The sequence below is a fragment of the Phallusia mammillata genome, chromosome 1 (assembly GCF_965637545.1).
Source record: "Phallusia mammillata chromosome 1, kaPhaMamm4.hap1.1, whole genome shotgun sequence".
Lineage (NCBI taxonomy): Eukaryota > Metazoa > Chordata > Ascidiacea > Phlebobranchia > Ascidiidae > Phallusia > Phallusia mammillata.
The window spans coordinates 34,916,604-34,935,154 of NC_137252.1; the positions used below are offsets into that span (position 1 = coordinate 34,916,604).

The 18,551-nt window shown below is 35.2% G+C and overlaps 1 protein-coding gene across 1 annotated transcript; it reads right to left on the reverse strand.

Annotated features, from left to right (window-relative positions):
* Positions 1-1,672: 1,672 nt before the first annotated feature.
* On the reverse strand, positions 1,673-17,019 carry LOC145203270 (uncharacterized). Its single transcript, XM_080075843.1, has 11 exons — positions 14,645-17,019; positions 14,422-14,467; positions 13,056-13,151; positions 10,435-10,527; positions 9,726-9,773; positions 8,184-9,482; positions 7,820-7,882; positions 4,529-4,600; positions 3,442-3,677; positions 2,882-3,043; positions 1,673-2,706 (listed from the first exon to the last, which is right to left on the reverse strand). Exons 1-11 carry the CDS (start codon positions 14,657-14,659, stop codon positions 2,668-2,670), a joined length of 2,169 nt encoding a protein of 722 aa, XP_079931969.1. The 5' UTR covers positions 14,660-17,019; the 3' UTR covers positions 1,673-2,667.
* Between the last annotated feature and the right edge of the window lie 1,532 nt (positions 17,020-18,551).

Here is an 18,551-nt window from a genome sequence, read left to right on the forward strand (position 1 = left end):
AGATAGTTGGCTCGTGGTATGTTTGTGTGTATTGCTGGTGGTGTAGTGTCAACTATTGCGTTGTAATGTGCGGACAAGCTAATTTTTTCATTCAATTTAGTTTTATGTTTTTTAAAGTAAGTCTTTTATATTTGTATTAATTGCGTGTAAATAGATGCATACAATTTTAAGATTTTGAAGCGGTGAAAGCTTTGAGATTCTGCGCCATGTCCGAGTCATGTTATAAACGTGTAGAGCAGTGGTTCACAACCTGTGGTACGTTTACTACTAGTGGTTAGCTTTGCAGGTACGTGTGTAGCTTTTTGCCACATAAAAATCAGATCAAGATTTGACTCAAACTGCCCAGCATTGGTTTGGGGAACTCGTCATCATTCTTAAACTGCTAACCTTGCTCCTAGTCGGGAAATGGGCCCACCCATTGGCCTACTATAGAAAAGTTGCTAGGTGATACGCAATCCTTTTTTTTTTTTTTTTTATTTTTTTTTTTTGATTTTTTTATTTTTTTTATCCTTAAATAGTAGAAACCACTAATGTAGAAGATAGAGCAACGCGAACCAAGCGCTTGTAAACAAATAAAGGCGGTAATACCGTATTACAAAAAAGGCAAATTACACGGTTCGATGCGCATGAGTGAACACAGTACTGAGTTCTCTAGAACAGTGCGCCAAAGTAAACATTTGTTCTTACATTTTGAATGGTATTGCTTTTCTCTACCAGAGATTCTATCGCTTTCAAAAATTAACATTGAAATGTAAAAGCGTTAACCAGTCTTTTCCAACTTATGGGTCGCCTAAAAATTCTGCTGGGTTGCCTGTTTTTCTGACAATAAGAGCATCTCCTTTTTGACCTTGTTTCGTGGGGTTTTTTTTCTAGCGATTTAAATTGTCACCTACAATTGCATGACAACTTGATGTGATAAGGTTTAATGTTTGACGTCATAAGTGATGTGCTGTAATATAATAACTTAAATCAGTTTTAAAGATCGTCCTAAATGGACATGTTTCGTCGAAAAAACGAATACTATTTGTTTGATTTTTTTCAAGCTCGCGAAGTAATTTTCGAAAAGCTTTTCTGATTTAGAGACAAAAATACAACCAAAATAGTAAGAATGCATGTCTATGGGTTGCGAGAAACTACAAAACAAAATTTTGGGAAGTATTTGGGTCGGGTTGAAAAAGGTTGGGCACCACTGCGCTACACGATGTCCTAGAGCAGGGGACTCAAACACACGGCCCGCGGGCATAATGTTACACTGTAACCAATGTTTCGATAGTGCGGCCCTCGACTTATTAAAAGGTTGGTTTTTGGCCCTTCAGTTTGAGATTTTGAGACGCCTGCACTACAGCGAACCCAAGCTAAAAGGAGGAAAATGTCCCGATCAGGGTTTTTTATGTCTGTATATGGGTCAGGTGTGCCAGACCATTCGGCCAAGTTCCTGCCCTCACGTGCTTTCGTTGTTCCCACTTGCGTAATAACAGGAGTTATTTTAATCACTTGGTGGTGCTGTAACGACTTGTGACGTTACCTTACAAACGTGGAGGCACAAAAAGATTTTTCCTGATCAGTTTGTTCTTTGCTTTAACATATACGGGTTATTGGACGAAACGGAATATTATCGTTTAGTAACGCAGATGGGAAAAGTTAAACAAACTGCGGTTATTTGTGGTTTTTCTTGACCTAAATCTTCAAACTTGGTTTAAATATCAAACAAAAAAATCATTTTGAGTCTGGTGCAAAACTGGATAAGGTGGGTAAGTTGACCACTAACTACTTTTTTCTTCCTCGGTGATAATAACCAAGACAGTCTTATCAACTTGATATGCAAAAAAATGAGTAAAAACTTGCAATCCTTCAAGTTTCAATCTCTAGTTAACAGTTAAAACAGAAGATACAACTCAACTTAATAAGTGAGAGGTTAAAGTAAGGTGGCACATGATTGTAATCTAAAAAAACATCAATTTATTGCACGTGGCGCAACTGCATATTAACGCTATGGTACAAAATACTAATCATACAAAACAGTACTCACGGTTTCCACAGTACATAAGGGGTGAGCAAAATATTAACAAAGAATAAATTGTAAAAATACACAAATGAAGAAAACAAATAACACATGAAGAAACTACAATGATAAAAAATATAAATCTACAAAAGTACACAGTACAAAATATAGCCAAATCACTACATGGCAAAGGGGGAAAGTTCCAATGAAACGTCATTTTACTTCCAAATTGTCCAGTGTTTACTCCGGAATTGGCAGCTTGCAATTAGGATTTCGACACAGGTACGAAAAGTGACTCAATTCTGACAACAAAACATAAATTTTCAAACTACACAAATCCACTGTGTTTACTAATTTCATAAACTAAACTTTTGTTCGTTAATTTCTGTTTTGTTAAATTATGCATAGGGCCCAATTAAAAACATATTCATCTCAGAGTTAGCCCCATTTCTTACTACATGTGTTTTGTACAAGTAAACATAATATGGATTGCAAATTGGTAAGATTACAAGTGCGCGTAGGTGTGTGAAAATTAGATAGTCGAATAATGCATAGTTAACAAAAAGGTGAAAGTGCTAAAAATTCGCCACACAAAAACAAAACGAAAGTAAACGACAAAGTTTGTGAAAATTGTGTTGATGAAAAAGTTTAAAGTCGAACTTAACTCATCTTCTAAGTTGATAGCCGAAATAAACAGTTGACCGCTAAACACAAACAAAGAATTTAGCTGAAAGCCTAAATCAAAAAACACAAATAATGGTCATTTTTATTTTAGAATTGTTGTCAGTGTGGCGTTATCAATCAATGTCACAATTAAATTGATGCAAATTTTATTAAAACTCTGTGAATTAGATAATGTAGAAAAAATAACAATCTTACGGGAAGTCCGAGTCTTTCCAGTTCGCTGTATAAAATCTGTTTCCCATTATCAGAGATCCTGCAACTCCTCATATCCAACCACTTTACTTTTCCTAAGCACCTGGAAACAATTTCGATCTCGGCATCTCCGAATTCGTTAAGACTCAGATCAAGATTTTCGATCTGCGCAAGATTTGATGATTATTTGTTGTAAATAAACGATTAATTGTCACGTGACGAGTTACGTCATTATGCCATTTATTTATGTTTAGGTAATGTGAATTGTTTTCTAATTTTCCTTAAAAATTATAGCTATTTTACGCATAAATGTGTCAAAGAAAACGGTAAAACACAACAATCGATGTATCAAAAAAGTTTCACTCTTTTTAGGGATCTAGTGGGGTAAATGTTGGGGCTGTAGGATTGGACATAACAAAAGTCACACCTACATGATCATACATCTAAGCAATAAGCATGAAACATTTCATGGCAAACAGTCTGGACAAACTTCGGGAAGAAAAAAAAAGAGTCAAATATAGAAGTGCGCCCTTCAGGGAAGGCGACCCACAATCATAAACAACCTTGTGTTTCATTTTATTGATTCCTCCATAAATCAACTTCAGTATGTCTGAGTTCGGGTTGCAGCCTCGAAGTGCCATCCACTTAACAGTTTGATTCAAACTCGGGAGGATTGCAGCCAAGGCGTTCGCTGCACTTGATGAGATGGGGGTGTTGGAGAAATCAAAACTCAAAGGCAGAAAATTCGCAAAATAATTCTTTTGATCCTCTGAGCATTCTTGCAAGTCCGACAACAGATCTAATAAAAAGACAAAAAAAGTAGGTTTAAATTTTGTGTGGTATAAAAGGCACAAGCAGGGCGACTGAAATTAAATTTAGGTACTCGGGTTGACCACAAAACATCTAACTTACATAACATAAATTATCCGCCACAGCAAAAAACACGTGTTAAAACAAAGAAGCCAGTAAAAATGGGAAAAGTGAAAGGTTAGCATTTGTTAATACATATATAGCGCAATGGTTGCAACAGCAGAAAAATTTATGGTTATTAGGGAGCGTTACTGTGCGTTCCACATTTAAATAACTAAATAAAATCAACGTCTATAAGATGTTATATTACCAAAAATATACGACTGTAGCCTGTCTGCATTAATTCTACACAAACCAAAGTAAATTAGGTTTACTTTTATTCTTATTATTAAGCTTTATTTTATTCGGCTATTATCAGCGGTTATAAATTACAAGTTTAGAATCTAAACACAAACTTAATGCGTCCTTCCTTCAAAAATTTTAACGACTTCTAATCTACAAGTTTATTTTCAAAACAAATTTAGTTTTAATTTCACAAAGTTGTTTTTAAAATTGGCGATAACTCTGTAGATACATATTATTTTGAAATATTGCTACGGAGCGACATTACCTTCGCCCCAAGTTACAATACCACGTTGTCGCTACAGTAAATATTTGCACTTGCTAACCCAAAGATAAACTCAGTTTTACAAAGGCTTTGTCCAAATGCGCTCATTTCAAAGGTAAGTCTTTCCGTAAATATGTAATATATAATATTACTGTTAAATATATATATGGTAAGTATGACTAAAAATAAGTGTTAAAGTTAAATAATGTTCTGAAACCGAAACATACTCTTACCTATCCATTTATATCCACGCACAAGGGTTTTCGCGTAGTTGATAAGCTTTTCGCGAAACATTTTTACCTTGCCTGCAAAAAGAATAAGTTAATAAAGGAAATCAGAAAAAACGCGGGGCGCGGAGGTCTTGTTTTAAGTAGTAGTAAGACAGGAAACGAGTAAATGCATGGTGTGAAGGACCGTGTGGAATTATCACAGCAGAATGGGACAGTATACGGGCTGTTACATCTTCGCGTTTACTTTTTACCACCAACTACGTTGCAAAATCACATGTGCTATACGCAACGATTGCATAGTTTATTGCTACATGATAACGTAAAGTCCGTTTATTACTGATTTTGTTGTTCCTTTCGGATGTTTGGCAATAAATCAAGTTAACAATTTTTTTCTGTGATCGTCGTTAAGCGTTGTGCTAACGACGTACAGCTGCTACGCGTTGCAACTTTTTGCGGGTTGTAACAACGCACTGAAGATTCCGGATTAATGTGGTTCGTTGGGAGCGACATTACCTTCGCCCCGAGTTACAATACCGCGTTGTCGGTACATATTTGCGTTTGTTAGACCAAAAATATATTTGCGTTTGCTAACCCAAAGATAAACACAGTTCACGCGCTCACGGATAGCACCGCTCACGCAGACGCAATATGTTCAGACTCAGACTTGTACGGTACTGAATGAAGTTATAGCCAACGTTAATTCACTTGTATGTTACTGGTCGCTTTATATGTTTTGTTTTAAAAACCTTGTTTTACATTCTAGTTATTTTTAGTCAGGTGGCCCTTCCGAGTAGACTTTACCCACACATAATATTTTTTTAGTTTGCAACATATTTAACGTGACAAACCCATTTGTAAGACTCGGTCTTGCAAATCTTGTTTCACTAACAAACAAATACAATGCCAAATAGGTCGGGGTCAGGTCAAAAACTTTTGTTTCGCAAAACGTTTATTGACCTGCAGTAACCTCTAGCCGTGCAAATACGAACGACCGATAATGACTTTTTGACACGTTTTTAAGAGGACACAGTCCTTCTTGTTCAACAATAACATGTTGCCTAATTGATACAAAAACTCGTGTATTGTTTCTATGGGTTATTTGTCCAAAAATAAACAAGTTACGTTGTGACGTAAAATCATTCTCACAAGGATTTTGCCATACCCACAAACTGGCCTTCAGTAACCTCTCGTCATGCAGCGGTCAAGCTGACAATGACCATTTATCGTAACTTTGGTCTAGTTTATATTTTGACCTTTGTGTTAAGCAACAACGTTTTGCCTGACATATTACAAAGCGTAATACCTTTTACCGAGTATAAATCACGTCTTAGGTATAAAACCTTTAACAAACCTTCAAACTGAAAATGCGCATGTCAATCTTTCCTCTCTTCCTCTCTACGTTAAACCGCCTTAATCGTGAACCAGTGAGTTACTTCCTAGGGACTTCTATCTGACTAACATTGTACACCATTTTAAAGTTAACCATTTGGCCGATTTAAGGCCCGTTTACACTATGCGTATCGCGCTCGCTCGAATGTACGCAAGTTTGTTTGTTTCATTTTTTCTGTCTGGTTTCGCGCTTGACTGATTTCAGGCGCTCACGTCTCGTAGAAATGAGCGAGTGATCGCCTACCGAGCGTTTTTCTGCGTATCAAGCTGCTTGAACCTGCGCAAACGGTTTTCGCTAACGCTGTGTACGGGTTTCGGATTTGAAAAAGTGGGTTCATTTGCCAAAAATAAATGATGGCACGCTATTTGTCTTCAATATAAGTATTTATTACATGGTTATGATTGCGTGTTGTGTTTTATTGTGTTGACATATTGTAATTAATTACATTTAAAATCTACGTTTACCCCAGCACAGCGGACTACATATTATAGAGCAGGGGTGGCCAAACTGCGGCTCTTTAAGCCTTTGATTGCAGCTCTTTAATGTTGCACATTCAATAAACAGGAAAATATAACTTTTAAAACAGAATGGGAGGAGGAGTTTGCATTCATTAATAATGGAGGTAAACCTGTGTGTCTTATTTGTCCAGTTTCGCTCAATCATTAGAAAACTAGTAACTTGAAACGTCATTACGAAGCTAAACACAAAAACCTTTCCATCATATCAGCCTAATTTCAAACACCTTGCAGCCCAGGTGGAGACTCACAGTATCACCACACAACAATCATTATTTGATAGCATAGAGTAGACTTCATTGTGAGTGAATAAATTCGTTTTTGATTTTTTGTCTTGCGGCTCTTTTAAACTAAGTTTTGTGACATGCGGCTCGAGCATGAAGCAGGTCTGGCCACCCCTGTTATAGAGACATGAAAATGAGATAAACATGCCATTAATCTATACAACAACATCCAGAACAATCCTGTATGATTACCAAGATGCAAAATCATGTTTACTAACAAACTATGATGTAATTTAGATTTATGTAAAGCTTTTTCGATCTAAAATAGGTAACAATGAATTTATGTGGTAATTTATGGTTATCGACATTTGCTGTGAGCTAAAAAATACGTCTTGTATATTATTTAGTACACTTAGGTACGCACCGATAATCGCAGTGTAAACGGAAGGGGTTGCAAGGTAAGATTAGGCGCCGCTAAGCATAGTGTAAACGGACCTTTAGGCAAAATTTAAAATCCAAACGAATAACCTACTGCAAACAATTGTTTTAAATTGCAGCGCATTAGGGCTTGTATTTCTGGCCTAAAACTGAAACTGATTATTTCGGGGTTTAAGGGGGGAACAGTCGTTTTAAAAATATAACGTTTGTGGGGCCCGAGGGTGAACCGCTTGGTCATTCGGGGTCAAACTTTAAGCGGATCAAATTTAGATTAATATGTAACATCTGTTTAAATTTGAATAAACTTAAGGCAATCTGTATTCACCAAACGAACTTTACAAACCAGTTTTGGACAGAAACGATTATTTTGGGGTTTAAGGGGTGAAAATGGGTGAATCCTGTTCAAAGTTACAAAATTCGTTAGAAAACTTTATATTGCACCAACCAACAAAGCATGAAACTCTTAGATGATGTACTTTAGTCAGTACAGCTGATTTAAAAAATCTACGTTTTGGGGGCCTGTGTGTGAACCGCAGGGTCATTTGGGGTCAAACTTCGGGAGGATCAAATTTGGATTATTAACTAACACCTGTTCAAATTTTTGTGATGAAGCACTCTTTTTTGACTAAACGAGTGTTGCAAACCAGCGTTAGTCAGAAAAAAGAAAAAAAGAGTAAAAGAGGACAAAAATATGTCTCCTTTAGGAAAGGGGACCCATAATTAACACCTGATTTTTGGTGCATGGGTGAAGAACCAGTAACTCCCTCATATGGCTTTTCAGATGACAAACCTACAAAACAAAAATAGGATAATTTACATTGTTGGCATTTCACAAAAACAGTGGTTAATTTTAAATGGGGTACAGTATACAATAGTGTAGACGTATGTAATATGTTTGCTATAATATAAAATTTATACATTGCCTAATAATTCAACCCATTTTAGGTGCTTAACATGTTAAATAGTGGAACACCATGCCCATGATAAAATTCACTGCATAAGTTAGACATTAAAATAAGTAACGAACGGTAAGAGTGCCGAGCATAGCATTTTGATTAATGATTTATTTAATTACAGTTTAGGCAACCCACCTTTGTTGTCTCCGAGTAAGAAACCACATAAAAATCGTCGAACCATTGACCAATGACCTCCCTCAGCTACATCCGCAATGATTTTTGTGAATTCTTCATCTGACATGAACTCGCAGATGTATTTCGCTGAAAACATTTCCTGCAACATTTGATGTGAGAAGTAAAATAGCTGGTCACCATCAAATAGTCGTTGACTCGGAAAGCCAAATTTACGAGCAAAGACTATGATGATATCTTGGACATCAGTGGCATCAAGTTCCCCAAGATTTATTCTGTTGAAAACAATTGTTTTATACAGCATGCCTTCATATGCCATTTTACCAAGTGGTTCCCATAACGAGGCAACATCAATACTGCTTTTAGAGAATTCTGAGTATCTCAGTTGCTCTAACACCGTTTGGAAAACATCCGTGACTGTTTTTACTTTGTTAAATCCTCTATGTAAAAGAGCAAAAACAATGAATTGCAGTAATAAAGGATTATGGCAAAGACTTAAAAGTTGTGGTGATTTGACAAATAACATTTCCCACAATTCATCTGCCTTGTCTCCGGCCAAGGTACGAAACAGCTTTTTCATATCTTCAGTTGAAAGGTCATCAACGTGGATTGTGATATCTGGACGGAGCTCAAATGGGATTTTAAGAATTTTGTGAGGGCGCGATGTAAAGAATAACAAAGATTCTTCAAAAAATTTCTTGGCACAAAGATTTGCTATTAGTTGCTCAATTTTTAATGGTTCATTATAACTTTTATTACACGGTTTCATGTTTTCTAGCGAAAATCTGGCTTGGTCATAGCCATCAAAAAGAAAACAACACTTATCTTGGTTTTCTATCATCCATCGGAAAGCGTCCTCTTTTGTTTCATCATCCAACCCAGGACAAAGATAGTCCACAAGAAGTTGTTTGCATGTTAAAGGTTGCTCATAATTTAGGTCCATGAACCTAATAAGAAACTTGGCAGAAAGTTTTGGTTGACTTAACTTTGCCAATTGTTTAGAAAGAGTAGTTTTTCCCGAGCCAGGTGGACCAATAAATGCAATAAACCTTTTTTTGGAGGTTAGATCTAGAATTTTTTTAAAGAAAACTGGTTGTTGATGAAAAGGAGAACCAAACTTTGGTTTTGTAGATGGTATGAATTCCTTATTCTCCACAGGGCCCTCTCCTTCATAGGCCCCATACTTATGCATTTGTGGATGTACATCAGATAGTTGGTTGGGTTTATGTTTTTCATCATAAAGCACCACACTTTCTGGTAAACTCTGCATATGCTGCTCCTGGTGCTTTTTAATGGCAGAAACTAAAATTAAAGCAAATAATCAAAATCGATGCTTTACATACTTCATAACTTACATGGTAACAATAAACAATAAAAACTGTCATATTAGTAATTATAATAAGATACAAATTATAGTATATAACAAACAATGTTCAGTTTCATGCTAATGATATGCTATGCTGTTAGTGCTTTTCTTTTAACTTTTTCTTTAAACTGTTGCACAACACTAATTTTAAAAAGCGGACAGTATTAAAACCTGTTTACCTTTCGCTTCCTCAGTAGGGGACTGCTTCTCAGGAATGACTAAATTTTCTGAAATGGTAATGTTTAAGTTTACTGTAAATAGTTGTGTCAAAAACAAGTTGTGCAATATTTCTTTACAGGTCCCAACTCTTAAATAGCATGAGTGTAAACCACCAGGGGTGCACAACATTTTTTTGCTATGATTTTTGCCTTGCAAATCTTTATTTCACCAACACCTTCGAATTGCATGCTTGTTTTTGTTTTGAAATTAATGATGTAAAGGTTTATATCATGTATACACCATCTAATGGCATCTACCGGAGCTAGATTAATTTCTAACTTGATGCACAGATTGAGCAGAACAGTCTGAAGATCAGTCCAAACTCTTTATAATGTGAAGATTAATTTTTTGATGCTTTTGAAAAGATATATTTATTCCAGGCACACAAAATCTGTTTAGAGCAGTTTGAAAATCAGAATAGTTAGCAAAAGAGTTTTATTTACATCATAGTCACCTGTAGATATATTTAAATAAACATGTTCACAGCCGCATACATTATCTCTATAGATAAAGGTTGTGCACCCGTGGTGTAGACCTTACACATACAAACAACAACTCAAATGTATCAAACAAAATACATAAACAACAATGCATATAGTTGAAAAAAATAGCAGAGGCAAGCTGGTTGGAGCCTAGTTTTTGAGAACTACTACAATCAAATGCTCTTACTAGTAATGTTCACATTCCCTTGAACTCCAAAGATTGAATCTGTAACTGGGGTGTTTCTCACATCAATCTTCTGTTTGTTTCCAATACTTTCGTCTTAATAATGCCAAACATAGAAACTTTAACTAATTGGCAAACAAAAAGTTAATACCAATGGTTTGAACAGTTTTTATCTATTGCTTTATTTAACATTTGTAGAAAAAACAAACTGTCATCTTTTATTATTTATTAATATTGGGGAAAATGTAACAACCTACTGTTAAATGGATGTTGGATTTAGATGTTAGATGCAAAAGTTTGGCTTTTTAAGGTTTAGCCTTTCAGCAAAATTTTTACACTTGTTGGCTTTTTGGGATGAAAAGTAGTTGGTGTTATACTAAAGTGTTCATCCACCTGACAGCACAAAATTTAAATAGTTTCTATGGCAGTGTACTACTCATGTAATAACCTCAGACATCTCACAAATTATGAATATATTTAATCAACATAAAGGTGCTTAAAAAATGTAATTTTTGCATAAAACCAAAACTAGAAGGGTAGCCTAGCAAGTATTGCCATTGTACATACACTTTGACATATTTTGAAACTTTTATTCTTATTAAATACTGGGTCAATTTTTTTACAATGTTTGCGTTTTCTGGAGGCTCATGGGTGCTTGCATATGCAAAGTTGTAAATAATGCAGTTTCTTGCTGCATGGCCAAACCCACAATTAATGTTGAAATGACGATTTTAGTACTGGATTAAAACTAACAACAACTTGGCTTAAACTGTCTATTATTGTTTGCCTTTTTGTACTAAAGTAAATAAAAGCAGCAAAACGATATAACAATAAAACAAAGGATTGTCATTTCAAACTGGCAAAGCTACCTTAACCAACCTTGTTGGTCAATCTTTAGACCACAGGTTCTTAATATCTAATTTAGGCCCAACAAATATTTCATGCCATTAGTTCCTTGGTAAACTACAGAAGTAAAGTTAATATGTCCCCTACAAAAAAAACAGAACTTCTTACACCTCAAACCTAATGATTGCTAAAGTCAGGTAAAAAGCTAACACCCTAAAGTTTGGAGACTGCACAAAAGTTATTCTACGTACTTTAACATGGTCATTGCTTTTTGGGGGCTGTTTGATTTCTTTTTCTGTTAAAGCAGCAAAACAAAGTAAGTTCCTGTGTACATAAAGAGAAAAAAGCAGAGACCATTCGCTCTGTATAAACCACTTCAATTGTAAACCAAATCACCTTCTTGGGACTTCTATCTGGCTAAGGCAGATGGCGAACCACTTACCCGTGTCACGAAGTGACACGCCTCGTGAAGTTTACTGACCCGCTTGTAGTTTCAAAAATTTATACTGATCATAGGATTCAAAGGATTACCAGACATCCAATGTTAAAAAGCAACACAAGGGTTAACTTTATGACCTTTGCCAGATTGCCTAGGCCTACTGTCCTAAAATACAGATTGTTGAGTCAATTGTGAGGCAACAGATTTGTTTATTTAGATGTACAACTTAAAACGATTTGCTGTAGCTTTGTTAACGCTGTTCGGTTCCACATATTCAAGCGAGTGCTTTCACACATGATTTTCATATTTCAAATGCCAGGTCTCAGTTAAAATATGTCTGATGTATGTATTAAGCTGAAAACTACGCATTATAGCCTAGGATTGCAGGATTTGCAGCAACAAGTTTCTCATTGATGTTGACATATAATAAAATGTGTGACCTACTTTGTTTTCTTTCTGATTTAAGGTATCATGTATAACCAATTTACCTAAAAAGGTTCACCATCCCTGGACTAAAGGCCATAAGGGTAACCATTTGGCATTTGGGATAAATTGTAAATACTAAACGGGTAATCCAATATAAATAATTGTTTACAATTTCTGCACAATAGGGCTTGTATTTCTGACCTAATGGACTGATATAGCTAAAAATGTTTGGAGTGATGTTGGGTGATAATGGGTGGATGCCATTAAAAGTTCTGAAATTGTTTAGAATACTTAACAATGCACCAAACAACAAAGCAAGAAACTCCTGGATCATGTACTTTAGTCAGTACAGTTGTTTTAAAATAACTACATTTTGAGAGTTTGTTGGTGAACCTCAGGGTGATTTGGGGTCAAACTTTGGGAGGATTAACTGTGGTTGAACACATAACATATGTGTAAATTTAATACGTTTAAAGCATCCTTTTTTGACCAAACACATGGACAAATCAGCAGTACACAGAAAAAAAATACGGACAAAAACAATAGATCTAAGCCAAACGTTTTATTATGTGTGTGTTTTTATGTACCCTGAATGCAGACACATAGTTTATAGCTATCAGAAATCTATCAAAAAAAGTTGTTAAGAGTTTTATTCCTTGAACCTTTGTTAAGAGTTTCTTTCCTTAACCATTGGCCTTTACCAAGTAAATGTGGAATCAGTGCAAAAATTTAAGGTGAATTTTGTATTTGAAATATACCACAGAGTTAAACAAGACAAACAGATTAAGAACTTGTACCTCCAGGAGCATACCATTCTCTATAATTTTATTATTTGTTTAGGATTAGGTGTTTATCCTACCCCTGAGCTGAGCATATACATTCAAGTTTTAACTGCTTAGGAAACGGCACAAACCTTTCTTCTTTTTATGACTAGCTAAGACGGATATTATGATCACCGCAACAAGTCCTAGCAGCAGTGTCCACAATTGGAGGATGTCAAATCCAAACACTGCAATAAAAATGTGCTGCTATTAAAGAAAATTACTTTGCCTTTCAAACCAACATCCTTATGTATGATTGAATCATAAAAATTTTACCAATCTAATTAAAAAACAAAGCTGGTTTAAAAACTCTACAAGGCATAGGCAAAGTAGGTTGTGTTGATCACTTAACGCGACTTAACCGGTTTTGATTTAGGCTGCTTAATAAAAACAAGAATAAAGCATGAATTATTTTTTAAAACTAGAAAGGTGGGTTTCTAATATACTTTCATTTCATATACTTTAAGACCTATTTACCAATTACTATACACATCATTTGATCTACACTGGACTGCTGGCGCAAAAACTTGGTATTTGGCAGGTGATTGCTTGCTTCTTATACATTTCTGCTTGATTTAGGTCTTTTTGTTTGTATGTGGATTGTTTTATTGTTATTTACCAGGAAATTGGGAATGAAGACTTTTAGCACCGATTCATACAGTATTATTAACTTATACATCATGTTAATAACAAATTTACAGTACAGTGTTACCAATTTATATATTATTTACTGTTTAACAAAAAAAAATAAAAAGTACCAATCATTTCGTAAAATTAACATTAATCCATATAGTTTGCTGTATAAAAGCTTTCACCAGTTTAACTACATTATTTTGGCAGTCTATTATATGTTAAACTGGTGTTACCTGTTTTAAACACACATGTGTATTCAAATTACTAACAGTATAAATATTGTGAGTATTTTTAGGGGGTAATTTTAATTTCAATTTTATGGTCATGTTTAAAGCACATGAAGTCCTTTGAGTGTATAACAAGGGTGCAATGATGCTTTGAAACAAATTTGGAGAAATAAAGATAACCATTGAGATGATCATGCTTAAAACACAAATAAGGAACTCCATTTAAACGAGAGTTTTTTAAAAAATTCAGAACACCAGTGGATGTAGTTGCAACAAAAACTACATTAGATGTTTATGTCCTAAACTTGACTCGGTAATTCTCAGTAATTCAGCAACTGGTTTAGTTAAATAATATTACAAAAAATAGGCCATAATATTGTATAAGTAATCATTTGCATTATTTTAGTTATTTGACCATTCCCTGACAATAACTCAGCAATCTCCCCAGCCCCATGATCTGTTTGTGACCCAACATATTACCCTTCCAACCCCACTTGGCATCCCGACACATTTAGTAATCCTTAGGCTAAACATTTCAGCTGTCTTAAACTTATATCTTATGATTTTCATCTTTTTAGGCAATGTTAAAATTCCTTACCTGATTGGAAAGTTGTCTGTGAGATTTCACTAGTAGTTTTACCATCCTAAGAATAACAATATTCCGGTAATTTTCAATTGCATTAAAAATTTACCATAATAATGATTTACCATAATACCATTAAAAATTTACTATAATACCATATTAATGAAAGTCAAAATATTTATAATCTTATTAATTCATTGTTTTTCAAGTAACACATGTTATTAACAGTCACCATTACCTCAGGCTTTTCCATGCTTATTGCCAGCCGTTTTTGTTACTTCTTTAGACGTTCTTGAAAAGGGAAGGCAAACACTTTCTAACAAAGCATTACAGAACCATGAAATATAGATTTGGTCAGTAAGTGCTCGAAACCAAGTTTTAGTTGGGTTCAAAAAGCCTTTACAAGCTATACTCCTGCCAGCAAATAGTTTTAATCTACTAGTGAATTTTAATACAATTAACAATATTTCTGTCATTTTAGGTTAACTGGATAATAATCATAATAGTAAGTTGTAACAAGTAGCAAGAAAGCTGAAATGTTTTGGATTGTAGAAACAATAGCATAAATGGTTTCTTAAATACATGCTGTTTTGCTTTTTAGTAAAACAGGCATACATTACAATAACATCAATACTTTTTTGTAAATTACAAAACCTCAAAAGCCTTTCACACCTAATCTATGTAGTTGAGTGCTGTGTCAGTGATTAATTAACAAAGCACAATGTAACATTTTGCACTCAACCTAAATACAGTAAACTGATTTACATGAGACTTTTAAAACAAATTACAACTAAAGAATTTGTGCTCAACATATTCAACAATAATCCTGCAAAAAATTGACATGGCCATGGTTTCACTCACACAGCAAAATGCTACTTGACAAATAACATGTTCTGCATCAGGTCAAAAACAGTTTAGTTTTACAAAGGATAATAACAAGAATAAGTACCTTCTAAAACCTTGCCTACGTTTCAAAACAGAGTAAGTTTTTATCATGCACAGATTACAAAACAATATGTACTTTGTAATACAAAAGCATTAAAGGCTTGGGAGCGTACAAATAAACTGAGCTGTGGTATGAAAAAGGTACAAAAGTAGACATTTCATAACACAAAATTTAATGTGTAAACCTGTTGGATAGTTTTCCAATGCTCTAACTATCCTATACAGACAGAAGTTTGTTACAAAAATTATAAACTCGTAATATTACAAAACAGGGCAATTATTAAGCTATTTGACACAACTATTGTTATCATCAGCACAATAACCACTAACAAGACAACCAACTATTTTAAAGCAAACAAAAAGGTCGAATGACATTAGGCAACATGTAAACCTCGCTTGAATGTTAGTGCATTGCCAGCCCACAAAATTTGTCCAGCGTGGTTTATTGTTTACTTTAGATAGCCAGAGCATATTTGCTTTATTACAACAAATATTGACATGACCATGGTTCAGATGGCGCAACAAAGTGTTACATATCAAACAATATTAACTACAGGTAAAAAACAATTAAGTTTTTGAAAAGTTATGTCAAGAATAACTCCAAAAACCTCCTACACATTCATGCACAAATTTCAAATCAATATGTAATTTGTCTGTCTAAAACATTAAAAGGGTGTATAAAAACATAATCAAATGATTTCAAATAAATTTTGTTAATCACCATTTTGCCAAACAGATAACAGTACTCTTGAAAAACATATGACACAAAAATTTGACTAAGATTATTAAAAAACATAATACACATTTTCACATGTACAAGAATACTATGTTTGTGCTGCAAGTGTTGAGACATGGAAATATTATCAAAATGAGTGGGAATTGATGTTAGTCAATTTATAGCTCTGCCAAGCTTTGTTCGAAGTTGTATGACTTTCACTTCAATTGAAATCTGACTATAACTTTTAATACCCAGTTTTTTTGTTTGCATTAGAGTTCTGGGTAACGCCAAAGCATACATCGTTTTCTTGAACAAAATGTCAAAAACTACCATAAAATAAGGCAAGTAAGCTCAGAAACTGTTTGAAATAAAAATTGTGAAATGATAGGTTAATTAAAAGTGGTTTCTTGTATTAATATTAAAGCAATCAATTGATTCTACACATTCTTGTAACATTTATGATAGTGGTTCCAATCCAGAGAAAAATTATACAGTTAATTTAATGATACATGTGGTCTTGCCTTTTAAGTGAACCAGTAGTTCCCACCATGTTAACACTACTTAGTAGAACGCCTTAACTTAAGGGCTATTGAATTTGACTTTGTAACTCTTATACGGAGCAGTATTTTTTGCTTCACCTATTCCACTTCCTTAATCAACAATGTTACAAATTCAGATCAATTTTACTACCATTTCTTGTTTTTTTAGGTTCGGTTTCCAGTAGTTTTTTGAAGTTCGGCCCCATATCGGTCCCAGTAAAAATAAGTATTCAGGCTGAGGGGTTAGTTACGGATTAGGCGAATAGCCCAGTCCAAACTGGTTTTCATTTTTAAGTAGGTTAAACCTGCTTTGTTAAAACCTAATTTTAACCATTATCTACACCAGGGATGGGCAACCTGCGGCCCGCGGGCCAAATGCGGCTCTTGAATAAAAGTTGTGTGAAATTTGTTGGGAAAAACGTAGGGAACATTTTTAGGGAATCCCCTCGCAGCAAACAAAAACAAATTTGTTGCTTATTTAAATGCAAAAAAGGAGACAAAATCGTGTCACAATAAACCTAACTGTTACCTGTCATTCTTCATAATAATAGTCCAAGAGCAATTAGAGAATAGTCCAAAAGTGATTAAGGCAGCGATGAGATTTATTTTCAATTAAATTGAACGGCGTTTTTCCACACTCGATGAAATTGTGGTGTATCGTGTATTGCAGTACAAATAAGGGCAAATAATATCATACGAGTGACTGTGATTGCATGAATGTTTTATTTCGTTATCGTCACATTTTTAGTACTCGACCGCAATTGTCAGTTGTCGCTACACATCCTGCGTACAGTTACGTCATCGTCACCTTGTCACTATATATTCACATGTGTTGAATTACTCTCACTCCTACTAACTCTCTTAACTCAATAAACTAACTTTAACGTTAAACGCCGTCCTTTTCATTAGACTAAGCTCAGACAAGCACGTTACCCGAAACAGTCTGTTAAAGCCAGTTCCAGTCGAATCGCGTCCTCGTCGTGGATGAAAATTCGTTGTTTGACCCGCTAGGGTTTGTTGTTCCAGTGGTGGTGAAAACACGTTTGATCTAGCGAACTTTCTGTCAGGAAGAAATTAGGTGGGACGAGAAAATGTCCACAAAGTGTCTACGAAATGAGAAAAGTGAGTGTTCAGGTTTAGGCCTACGCGACATCAGCACTCTGCGTTCGTTTAACTTACACACGTACGACCCGACTACATGTGTTTTCCGATGCATAGAAGAAGGCATATGGCGGAGTGTGTTACCTGTAAATGCCCTGTACACATGGACTCTTAGGGCGGACTCGAATCCTTTTCGTCAATCCGCATCTCTCAGTTTGAAAGCTCAATCCGCCCCTGCTTGGTGGTGTGAATCCGTTTCGTGCTTAATGCGCCTTTTTGCAAGGGCCCGACAAGCGATGTCACATACCGAACACAACGAAGGGAGGCAGATCTACAGTCCGAGTTGTTTCATAAAATACACAGGCTACGTGCTGAAGCATGAGTTAATTTGTTTTTGTGTAGGACCTGTTTGGCTTTGCATTTTTTGAGAGAGATTTTTTGCTTGGTGAAAGAACACATAGGGGCATGATTGCACTAAAACTATCACCAAGTCGGAAATAGCTGCGCAACGTTGAAATGTTATTGAGCTACAAACAGTGGAGGGCACTGGAAAGGTTTTATTCAAATCCTGGAGGAAAACAGTTGATAAGGTGCGATCATTGGATATAATTTTTATTTGAAGCTCTTTATTTTTATTGTAACAGAGCGATATTGGCTCCACGCAGCTGCTGCGTTGACACTCTCGTTTGCCGAGCGGTCTGGTGCCATCAATCCGTGCATTTGTCCACGAGATGTCACACCAGGGTTAATTTAGGAACACCGCACTTGTTACTTTAAGGTACTTGAACAAAAAACTGCCCGAACGGTTGTGAAGAAGTAACTCATCGTATCACTTCTTTGAA